The sequence below is a fragment of the Chionomys nivalis genome, chromosome 12 (assembly GCF_950005125.1).
Source record: "Chionomys nivalis chromosome 12, mChiNiv1.1, whole genome shotgun sequence".
Taxonomy (NCBI): Eukaryota; Metazoa; Chordata; class Mammalia; order Rodentia; family Cricetidae; genus Chionomys; species Chionomys nivalis.
This window is the reverse complement of record NC_080097.1, coordinates 54,997,015-55,008,914: the sequence shown is the minus strand read 5'-3', so window position 1 is coordinate 55,008,914 and position 11,900 is coordinate 54,997,015. Positions and strand designations below refer to the sequence as shown.

The following is an 11,900-nucleotide window of genomic DNA, read 5'->3' as shown; positions in this document are numbered from 1 at the left end:
TGAGTCTCTGAATTTAGGGACATCCTGGACTACATATTAAGGTCTAAGGCAGGGTAACATAGCAAGACTCTGTCTCAAAACAATCCAAGAGCCAAACTACAACAAGCCCACAAAAATCTCCTAACATTTTATGATTTTCATGTTGTGGTAACACCAGATAAAGGACAGGGTACTGGAGAGATGGCCAAAGGGTTAAAGCACTTGTGTTCTTGCAAAGGACCTGGGTTTTGGTTCCCAGCATCCACATGGTGGCTTACAACATCCACAGGTACACACAAGGTGCACACAGTAGGTACAATGCTTATACACACAGAATAAGGAAATCTTAAGAAAACACAACAGACCAAAGTAATAGTATCATCCAAGTCTAGCTTGGTGAACTAATGAGTTTATTGGGGTTACTTCTGGAACATGGGTAAGGGGCTACTTACAGGAGTAGGGGCTTCCACATACATATATATGCCCACCTGTACACACATACATAAACATATACTTACATTTCCCTATAACATTATTTTATATTTATTTTACTGCCAATTACTTTATAGTGCCATCTTGCATGTTTCCCGTAGCCCAATATATCTTCTTTTATGAGACCTTGATCTTATGATCATTGTTGTGTGTGTTGTTAAGAAAGTGTGGTACTCAGCTGTGTCCTGTGCAGGCTGAGCCCCTAAACCTATGTGTTTGGGAGAAAGGGTACTGTATTTATATCTCAAAAGTATAGAAAATTTAGAAGAAAGCCTATTTTTCCTGTATCACTGTCAATACTTTATCCTGCTTCCAGACAAGCCACCGTCACTCTCAGGTTATTTTCAAGGCAGAGAACACACAGAGAGGGAACAGTCATTCAGGACAGGACACAGAGAGGGAACAGTCATTCAGGACAGGACACAGAGAGGGAACAGTCACACGGGACAGGACACAGAGAGGGAACAGTCACATGGGACAGGACACAGAGAGGGAACAGTCACATGGGACAGGATACAGAGAGGGAACAGTCACCCGGGACAGGACACAGAAAGGGAACAGTCACATGGGACAGGACACAGAAAGGGAACAGTCACACGGGACAGGATACAGAGAGGGAACAGTCACCCGGGACAGGACACAGAAAGGGAACAGTCACACAGGACAGGATACAGAGAGGGAACAGTCACCAGGACAGGACACAGAGAGGGAACAGTCACACAGGACAGGATACAGAGAGGGAACAGTCACCCGGGACAGGACACAGAGAGGGAACAGTCACACAGGACAGGATACAGAGAGGGAAGCCTGAAGTGAGACTCTCCATGGTGTTGGGCGCTTGCTTAGTCTTTTAGAAAGCACTTCACGTTCTCATGTTCAAGGGCTCAGTGACGGCCTCGGCCTCCAGCTTACCAAAGCAGCACTCTGCATACAGGCTTCTGACAATGTAGTGTGTGTTTCTGTAAAGGAATACTTTCTGTTCTTTTTATTATATTCTTTAATGAAAATTTACCAAGCAATTACTGAGTCAGAGCTGGCTAGAGGGCTTATTAGGTAAGAGCACTTGATGCCAAAGCTCATGACCCAAGTTCAATCTCTGGGACTCCCATGGTAGGAGAGAACTGGCTCCCACAGGCTGGACTCTGACTTCCACATGCACACTGTGGCACACACTTTACCCCCTACCCCCTGCCTCAATCCCTGAACCAGAAAATGAGTACATGGCATTTTTACATTACAAAGCAACTCAATAAAGATTTAGAGAAAATTAATTCTTTGAAAAAAATATCACAAATTCTGGCACTTCAAGCAATGTAATTGCTACACATCTTTTTCTTAAAAAGCTTGTTTCCAGGCTTCCTTGACCCCCTTAATGCTCTCCTTCTTCACGCACTTCCAGTACTCTTGCACGCTCTGCTGCTGCGATACCTGTCACCCAAAAGAGAGGTCAGTCACTGGGATCATGTCTCGTGGCCCTGCTTATTGCCTTCCCATACTTCTCTAAAGAAAGCTGAGGGTGGGTTATGTTGCCAAATGCATGTAATGAAACCCATATTTATTAATTTCTCCGAGATAACATGTGCTGTGGGAATCGGGATCTCTTTTCTAATTGTAAATGAATAATCTTATGTTAGGAACACAAGCATCAGTTCTTTTGTTTTTTTTTTTTTTTGTTTTTCGAGACAGGGTTTCTCTGTGGTTTTGGAGCCTGTCCTGGAACTAGCTCTGTAGACCAGGCTGGTCTCGAACTCACAGAGATTCACCTGCCTCTGCCTTCCGAGTGCTGGGATTAAAGGCGTGCTCCACCACCGCCCGGCTCAAGCATCAGTTCTTGATCATCCCTCTTTCCTAGCTCTCTTCCTAACTATCTATTTACTGTCTGTGCAGATGCGTAAAGCCAAGTTATTCTGATGCAAATTTATTTCATGAGAGTACCTCTAGTAGATCCTAATGCAAACAAAACTCTGGGCTTTCTCTGGCCCCCACTCTGAGCCCAACATGTGACTATGAGCAGCCACGAAATGTACTGATGGTTCTGCGTGCTTCATAGTTAGCTCCCTGCCTTGGTATTGTTGGTAAAACGATCATTTTCTTCATTATACAAATGAAGTAACTGAGGAACAAACTAAGTGGCTCCTCAAGATTCATCAGTTAGCTGGGCGGTAGTGACGCATGCCTTTAATCCCAGCACTCTGGAAGCAGAGGCAGGTGGATCTCTGTGAGTCCAAGGGCAGCCTGGTCTACAGAGCGAGTGCCAGGACAGGCTCCAAAGCTACACAGAGAAACCCTGTCTCAAAAAACAAAAACAAAAACAAAAACAAAACAAAACAAAAAACAAAAAAACAAAAACAAAAAAGATTCATCAGTTAATACATGACAGGGCAGGATTTGAACCTAATGAGTCCAAGGTCAGTTCCAAAGTCAGATCTAAGGTCAGATCCAAAGTCAGACTCAAGGTTAGATACTAGGCTGTGATTTCTGAAATTGATTCAGATGTATGTGAGTATGTGTACATCCAATATACAAGTGTGCATGTATGTCCAAGTGTGTGTGCATGCGTGTGTATAAGTATGTACAATGACAGAGGTCTGAGGCCTGAAGCTCAAAAAGGAGGCTAGTCTGGCTAGCTGGCAAAACCCATAGACCCACCTATCTCTGTCTCTCCAGAAGTGAGATTCTAAGTACATGTCACTGTGTCTGGCATTTACCTGGTTCTGGGGACCAAACTCAGGGCCTTACTAATGGGACCATTTCCCCAGACTCAGGTTATTTTTAAAGTAAGGAAAATGGTAAATATCATTCTTGTGAAAGACAGTTCAGGGTTTGGTTGTAGTTTAGTTTCTGTATAAATGATAACGATTCCATTTAACATATTTCATTTGCTCTAAATTTTAGGTTTAATACCATTGTTACTAACATGTAAAAACACAGATTTAAAAAAAAAAACAAAAAATAAACAAACTAAAATCTGTTACCCATAAACCTCGATGCATCCTGTTTTTCAATACTCCAAGAAACTCCCCATGGCTGAGGCACTCATCGCCGTCCAAGTCAAAGATCTTGAAGACAGTGTCCAAGATATTGTTTGAGAGCTCCTGTCCAGTGGCTACTTTCACAGCTCTCTTAAACTCCGCTGAAAAGCACAGCAAGAAACTGCCGGTCAACAGGTAAATTAGTCTAAGTGGATTTAGTCCACATTTCCCCATTATTTGAGAAGAGCATTCAAATCACGAGTGTATTCAAATCATGAGTGTACACAAATCATGAGAATATTCAAATCATGCATTTGGTTGAGAAATGTCATGAGGATAAAGCAGGGCATTTCAAGGTAATCAAGGTTCCCAGTAACATATTCAATTCCATGTCCTTCCCCTTCTGGAGAATAAGAAAGTAAAAGCAGATAAAGTGTTTCCTGAATAAGCCTGCGGGTGCTATGAACGGAGAATAACATTATCTTACTGCTAGTCACCCCCTTATCGGTATCATCTACTTGAGAGTGAAACTACCTACAGACAATAAAAATGAAATGATCTGTATCTTACCCAGTCTCACAGGGCGATGAGCTAGGCTAAACATTTGCATGGCGATAGCAAAGTCTTCCAAATGCGTTGTAAAATGGCAAAATGACTTGAACTCATCCAAACTAATGCTCTAATAAAATAAAAGGTTTTTTAAATTATAATTTTACATATACATTGAAATATTTTTTCTTTCTTTTTTAGTTTTTCGAGACAGGGTTTCTCTGTGTAACAGCCCTAGCTGTCCTGGAATTAGCTCTTGTAGACCAGGGTGGCCTCAAACTCACAGAGATCTGCCTCCAAAGATGTGCGCCACCACCGCCCCACTATACATTGCAATCTTATTGATGTTAAGTCTTCTATCCTAAAGCTTATGAACTTAGATCTTTCTAAGCAAGTTGATAAAATGTTAAAGACACAGAACAGAGTGGAATACGGAGGTAGAGGCAGGTGGATCTCTGTGAGGTCGAGGCCAGCCTGGTCTACAGAGTAAGTTCCAGGACAGCCAAAGAAATCCTGTCTTGAAAAACAAGAAAACAAAACAAAACAACAACAAAAAACAAAACCTAAAGCAACCCCGTCCCAGCCTCCCCACAGAAGAACAGAACAGTAGACTCTAGAGCTGCAGGAGGTCCATGAGAGTGAGGCTGCCGTGTGGCTGTGTGGACGGGGTACTCTGGGACCAGTCCTAGCTTCTCTCCTGATTCTCATTTTGAAGGAGGCTGCAGAGGTAAAGTGAGGTCTAGGAGGGTTGCAGTCCTGTAAGGCTGATGTCCACGGGAATATACACACGAACGTAAGTATGTATACTCATTGCTGCTCTTGTTCCCTTTCTCCCTGTGTACATGCACACACCCCCACAGAGCTGCAGCCATCTGACGACACAGAGGACAGACACCAAAGAGCAGTTTAAACCCAGCCTTGCTGGCACTTTGATCTTAGATTTCACATCACCAGAACAGAGAGAAGACAGGTTTTTCTGTACTTTATGACTACAGCCAAGGAGACTACTAACACCCTGTTCAATGGACCACTCCTACTTAACCAGTGTACAGGGCACTGGACAAGGTGGCCGATGCTGAAACTTCAGCTCTGCCATCTAAGATGTGTATTATCTTTGCCTAAACCTCAGACAGGCAACTCTTAGGTTCCTTTGACCAAGGTCTCTATGGTGTAGAACTGAGATTTGAACCTTGGTCTATCTGATTTCAGTATCTACATACTTAAGAATAAACAAAACCTAAATTTAAAAGCTACCTTTACCAGTAAAAAGAACTTGGAGAGGGGCTAGAGATGGCTCAGCAGTTATGAGCACTGGCTGCTCTTCTAGAGGTCCTGAGTTCAATTCCCAGCAACCACATGGTGACTCACAACCATCTATAGTGGGATCTGATGACCTCTTCTGGCATAAAGTCATATATACAGGTGGAGTACTCACATAAAATTAATAAATCTTAAATTAAATAAAAAAGAAATTAGAAAATTTTCTTCCTTCAACTGATGCTACCTGAGTCCATCTCAAACTTAGTATCCCTATTGCTTTGATCTCCAGAGCAGCTGGGTTACAGGGACATGCCACCTGAACCAGTGGAAGTTCCGAGAGAAAATTCTTATTTCTCCAGGGCCTTTTAGGACCTGCCCTCTGTCCACATGTGGTCTGCTCAAGTACCACTGCTTTCAGCCTTTGTGGAGCAATTGAAGTTGTAAAACTGCAACAAATTTAAAAAATTATTATTTTTCATACGGGTGTTGTCTGTGTACCACTTGCATGCCTGGTGCCCATGGAGGCCAGAACGGGCATTAGATCCCCTGGATGAAGTTATAGACAGTTGTGAGCCACAATGTGGGTGCTGGAATCAAACTGGGTCTTCTGCAAGAGCAGCGGTGTTCTTAACCCGAGCCTTCTCTCCAGTCCCAACAAAACAACTATAAGGTGACCAAGGTGAAAAAAATGCCAGCAGTGTGAAGGGTAACAAGCCTTCCTTCCTCCTCCGATCCCTCTTCTGACCTTACTGCAAAGGCATGGGCAATACCTGTATGCTTCCAGAAATACACAGCTCATACAAAAGCGGCTGTGCACCCACACAACACAAACGGCCGTTGGACTTGGAACACCCTCTCTGCACATTTCTGCGCTCCACCTTCCTTTTCCCCACAGTGAATTTGTCAGCACAGTGTGGATCAAGTATCATTTCTCTGTCTATCGTATCATGATCTTAAAACAGGCATGGAGTGCAGCCATTCCAATGCCCACTTCTCTTTCCAGCATGCTGAGGTGTGAACTCAGGACCTTGTGCATGCTAGGCTTTTCTACAGGCGGAAACGGCATCTCATTACCACCTGAACTTGTGCATTTTCAAAATGAGGTTTCACACTGTTCATTTGTGATTTCTCTTCTTGTGACTTTATGTCCTGCCTGGTGAGGGTTATCATTGCTGTGATGAAACGCCATGACCAAAGCAACTTGGGGAGGAAAAGGCTTATTTGGCTTATTTGGCTTACACTTCCATACTGTTCACCATCAGAGGAGGTCAGGACAGGAACTCAAGCAGGGCAAGAACCAGGGGGAAGGAGCTGATGCAGAAGCCATGGAGTGGTGATGCTCACTGGCTTGCTCCTTATGGCTTGTTCAGCCTGCTTTCTTATAGAACCCAGGACCACAGCCTAGGAGTGGCCCTACCCACACGGGTTTCCTCAGACAGAGGGCTACTTTGCTTGCTGCCAGGATAATGAAAACAAGGCCTCCTGCAGCAAAGGTCAGGAAACCGCTTCCTGCCTGGTGAGAAGGACTGATTTGTTTGGCTGTGTATGATTTTTCACACAGCAGCTTCCCTCAGGGACTCTCGGAATCACTGTTATTGGCCTTGGCTGGCAAGGGGAAACCAGCACAAACAGGATGTTCACGCTCCTGCTATGAGTAACAATTTTTTTTTGTTTTTGTTTTTCTTGTCTCTGACTCAATAATCTTGAATCTTCTTTCCCTCCGTTGTGCAGGGTCGTGTAGAAACATAAGCATTTCAGGTACTCTGTACTAGCTGACAGTCTGATCTTTTAAGTTCTCAGATCCTCCTGGTGTTTGAGAGTCATGGTTTGAAAAGAGTTCACCATGTGCTCATTAGCTTCACCTGCCAACCTGACCATGTAAACATTTTATTTTATTTTATTTTATTTTATTTTTTTTTTTTTTGGTTTTTCGAGACAGGGTTTCTCTGTGGCTGTGGAGCCTGTCCTGGAACTAGCTCTGTAGACCAGGCTGGTCTCGAACTCACAGAGCTCCGCCTGCCTCTGCCTCCCAAGTGCTGGGATTAAAGGCGTGCGCCACCACCGCCCGGCCCATGTAAACATTTTAATCTCCTAGTCAATACTAGGGGCAGCTCTAAAATTAGATGTTTCCTTTGTATCTAATCAGGGTTGTAAACATTTCCTTTTTTTAAAAAAAATTTACAATTTTTTGGTTTATTGAGACAGGGTTTCTCTTTGTAACCCTGACTGTCCTGGAACTCCCTTATAGACCAGGCTGGTCTCAAACTCAAGATCTGCCTTGGCCTCTGGAGTCCTGGGACTAGAGGTGTGCACATCATTATAAACATTTCTTCATTTTAAAAATTAAATTCACTTGTAATTATGTATTTCCACTTCAATTATCAATTGTATTGCCTTCTGGCCATGATGACATACAGGAGGATGAGGCAGGGGAATTATAAATTAAAGGCCTACTGGACAACATTATGAGAGAAAGAAAAGATCTATTTTTTTTTCTTTTCTTTTTTTTAATGACACGGTTTCTCTCTGGGTAGCTCTGGCTGTCCTAGAACTCAGTTTGTAGCCCAGGCTGGTCTGGAACTCAGAGATATGCCCACCTCTGCCTCTCGAGTGCTGGAATTAAAGGTGTGCGCTGCCATGCCTAGCTGGATCACTCATACTTTATCTTTTCCCTTTTTGCTAGAAATTGCTTTTAAAGGCTGGAGAGATGGCCCAACAGTTACTAATATCAGCTGCTCTTGCATAGGACTGGAATTCCATTTCCAACATTTACACAGAGTGGGTTGCAATCTCCCTTAACTCTAGTTCCAGGGGGTCTGACAGCTCCTGGCCTCTGTGAGCATTTGCACACATGTAATTCACACGTACACACACATGCACTAACATGGATACACATTAGAAAAAGAGAGAGAATCCGGGCGGTGGTGGCACACACCTTTTGTTGTTCCTTTGGAGACAAGGCCACGCATGCGCAAAAAATACAGTCTCCAAGTGGACTACAAACCCCAAAATGCCCAGAGCCCTTTAAAAATGGGCGTTCCAACCCGCCCGGCCCCTCTCTCCTCTCTCTCTCTTCTCTCGCGCTCTCCCCTCCTCTTTCCCTTTCGTCTCTTCACTCCCGCTCCTTGTATGTTACCCTCCCCCATTAAAGTTTACCCACGTGGGACCCCGCGTGTCTTGTCTCTCCTTCCCCAACCCCGCGCGTCTCGTGTCTCCCCCTCCCGAACAACACCCCCGCATAAAAAAATAATAACATTGGTGCCGTCTGCTCGGGGACCTTCTCGCCCCGGGGCCCTCACCTGAGGCCTCGGCTCTGAGTTTTGGCGCCTCCTGGAGCTCGGGGCCTCCCCCGGGACAAGGTCAGAACCGGACGACCTGCGACCACTCCACGTGTTCCAGCCATCTCGACACGGCCCTCCCTCTCCAACCATCAGCGGCTAATTCGTGAGTTTACCTGGGCTGGCTAACCATCCCCTCTCACCTGGAGGAGGCCGGCCGAGCTCCCGGCTTCCTCTGGCGTGTCCTGGGTGTGGTTGCTAACCCCCCCCCCCTTCCCCCGGCCTTCCGCCCTAGGCTAGACCTGTTTTTATCCGCGCCCAAAAGTTCGATACTTTTGGTTCTCTGTCCTCTGCTTCATTCCTTTTCTTTCTTTTTTTCATTGTGACCGCCGCTACGGTGCGGCCCGCCGCCGGTGCGGCCTGACCTTGGCTGAATTCGGCTCAGCCAAGGTCCTACCACCCACCCTGTGAAATCGGACGCCTTTTCACAGGGCCTGGGTGTTCGTTTCGGCTGCAACGGGCAGCCTTCGGGCTTAACTGTCCCCTCCTAGCCGAGACCCCCGTCTCCCGTCGAAAACTAGGACTGGGTCAGCTAGCCCATAGCACGGTCCCCTGGGTACTCTGACGCCTGTGTCCAGAGCAACTGTGTTCGGAGCATCTTCGGGTGCCTTCTGCGGATATTTTCACGGTTCTAGCCATGGGCGCTAAGTCTTCAAAACCAATTCCCCCTTCCTCTCCTCTGGGACAGCTGTTGGAAGCTCTACAGCCCCACGCCTTAATTCCTTCTGTTAAATTATCTACACTCATTCGTCTTTGCTCTAAGAGGTGGCCTTCCTACGGCCTACAGGGGAACTTTAAATGGCCATCGTTCGGGTCTTTTGACCCCGATATTCTACGGGAACTAGCTAACTTTTGCCACCGTTCTGCTAAATGGAAAGAAATGATGTATATTATGGCATTCTTTTACATGGCTTTAAAAACGGATCCTTCTACTGTCTCTCAGTGCTCACCTGCTCACATGTTCTTAGCAATGCCGCCCCACCCGGAACCTTCTGCTCCTGCTATGGACCCCGCGGACGAACCTCCACCTCCCCGGCCTCGCGGGGCTACTCCTTCCCGTTCTGCCAGATCTAACGATGGTTCTTCCATTCCCCTTTCCTCCAAAGTTTCTTTTAGGCACAGAAAATCCTCCTCCAGGTCACCTAACCGTTCTCCGTCTAGTTCCCCAACAAGCTCCCGTTCTGGATCTACAGGGATTTCGCCCAGTTCCTCCGAGGAGGCTTCCACCCGCCCCCGCCGATCCCGGGAGCGATCCCGGGAGCGGCTGGAAGATTCTCCCCACCCCCATCGCAGGTCGCAGGGGGGGATGGAGGCTTCCACCCGCCCCCGCCGATCCGGGAGCGATCCCGGGAGCGGCTGGAAAATTCTCCCCACCCCCACCACAGGTCGCAGGGGGGGGGTGGAGGCTTCCACCCGCCCCCACCGCAGGACATGCAGACAGTCGGAAACGTCTTCGGATTCTTCCCCATCCCCCTCCCGCCCCGTCCCTCGGCCGCGATCTTCCAAAGCACCTCTGGGCTCCACTCCCGCCCGCCGCCTCGCTCACTCCCTGAGGATACCAGGTTCCTAAAGGCTACCACTGCCTCCTGTGAGATCTGCCAAAAGTCAGATCCCAGGACCAAATATCGTAGCTTTCCTTTCCCTACTCACCAAGCCAGGGGCTCCCTTCCGGGAACTGACTGGCAGCTGGATTTTACTCATATGCCCACAGTTAAAAAAATTAAATATCTCCTGGTGTTGGTGGATACAATGTCTGGGTGGGTTAAAGCTTTCCCCACCTCTAACAAGAGAGCCCAGACAGTTTCTGATATCCTCCTCCGAGAAATTGTTCCGCGGTTCGGGCTCCCAACTTCTCTTCAGTCAGATAACGGCCCAGAGTTTACTTCCCAGATTTCTCAGAATCTGTCTAGGGCACTTGGAATCCCCTGGAATTTTCATATACCATACCACCCCCAGTCTTCAGGTAAGGTAGAACGGACTAACCGCTCTTTAAAGGATGCCCTCATTAAGATGTCACAAGAACTTCACCTCGACTGGCTGCCAAGCTCGAGGGAATTCCTCACTGGATTCACCTGTCACATCTGAAACCGTTCATCCCTACAGCTCAGAACAATCCTCCTTACACGGTAACTCAGACGGGACCATGTTCCCTCAAGTTCCAAAGGACAACAGGTCCAACCCCCTCTACTCCACCCTAAGGAAAACAATGGTCTCATTTTTCATTTTTTCCTCCTGTGCTAATACACCCTCCCTTTTCTAAATTCCTAAATAACCATCCAGTTGTCTCTACAGGAATCATCATCAAACACAGAGCCAAGAGGTTCAGGTGACAAGCAAATGCTTAACCAAGTTCCTAAAATAACAGGTTTTGTCACTGACTGCAGCAGTGACCCCTAAAATGTTAAGGAATATATAATTAAAATCTATTTCTTTTAAGACATTTTCTTTAAGCTCCAAGACACCAACCGGACCCACCTGGACAAAGCAGACACAAGCAAAACGAAATAAGTATCATTCAATTAATGGAATAAGTATCATTTACCTTTTTATTCTTATTCTTAACCCCTGGCCTCCAAAAAGCCCCCCCCCCTCCACCCCAACCCCCTCCACCCGAAATCTCCCCTCTAACTTTTTTCTCTCTACTAATGCGACTTTTGCTTTCCAGCATCCTAACGGTGACCCAGCTACTCAAGAGCCAGACAGACACAATCTCCAGACAGATGCGATTTCTTCAATCAGCCACTTGATGCCAGCGGACAAAACATCGATATGACATCATCAGGACAATAGGACGCTCCCCGGACCCCTCGACGCCCAAAGTCAGCAGGAAGCAGTCATGAGATACCGGGCTACGCCCCTATTCCCTACCCGTTAAGACCCTCAACCCCCCCCCCTCAATTTTTTTTTTTAATAAAACCAAAAGGGTGGAATGTTGTTCCTTTGGAGACAAGGCCACGCATGCGCAAAAAATACAGTCTCCAAGTGGACTACAAACCCCAAAATGCCCAGAGCCCTTTAAAAATGGGCGTTCCAACCCGCCCGGCCCCTCTCTCCTCTCTCTCTCTTCTCTCGCGCTCTCCCCTCCTCTTTCCCTTTCGTCTCTTCACTCCCGCTCCTTGTATGTTACCCTCCCCCATTAAAGTTTACCCACGTGGGACCCCGCGTGTCTTGTCTCTCCTTCCCCAACCCCGCGCGTCTCGTGTCTCCCCCTCCTGAACAACACCCCCGCATAAAAAATAATAACACCTTTAATCCCAGCACTTGGGAGGCAGAGGCAGGCAGATCTCTGTGAGTTCAAGGCCAGCCTGGT

At 46.7% G+C, this 11,900-nt stretch overlaps 1 protein-coding gene across 1 annotated transcript in view; it reads right to left on the bottom strand.

The window, feature by feature from the left end:
* Window positions 1–360: 360 nt before the first annotated feature.
* Window positions 361–11,900, bottom strand: part of Micu2 (mitochondrial calcium uptake 2) — a 92,030-nt gene continuing 80,490 nt past the window's right edge. Inside the window, exons 10-12 of the mRNA XM_057786190.1 lie at window positions 4,014–4,122; window positions 3,447–3,604; window positions 361–1,899 (exon numbers count right to left, since the gene is read on the bottom strand). Of these exons, the coding sequence (XP_057642173.1) occupies window positions 1,807–1,899; window positions 3,447–3,604; window positions 4,014–4,122 (360 nt within the window). The 3' untranslated portion in view covers window positions 361–1,806. The remainder of the gene's footprint in view (window positions 1,900–3,446; window positions 3,605–4,013; window positions 4,123–11,900) is intronic.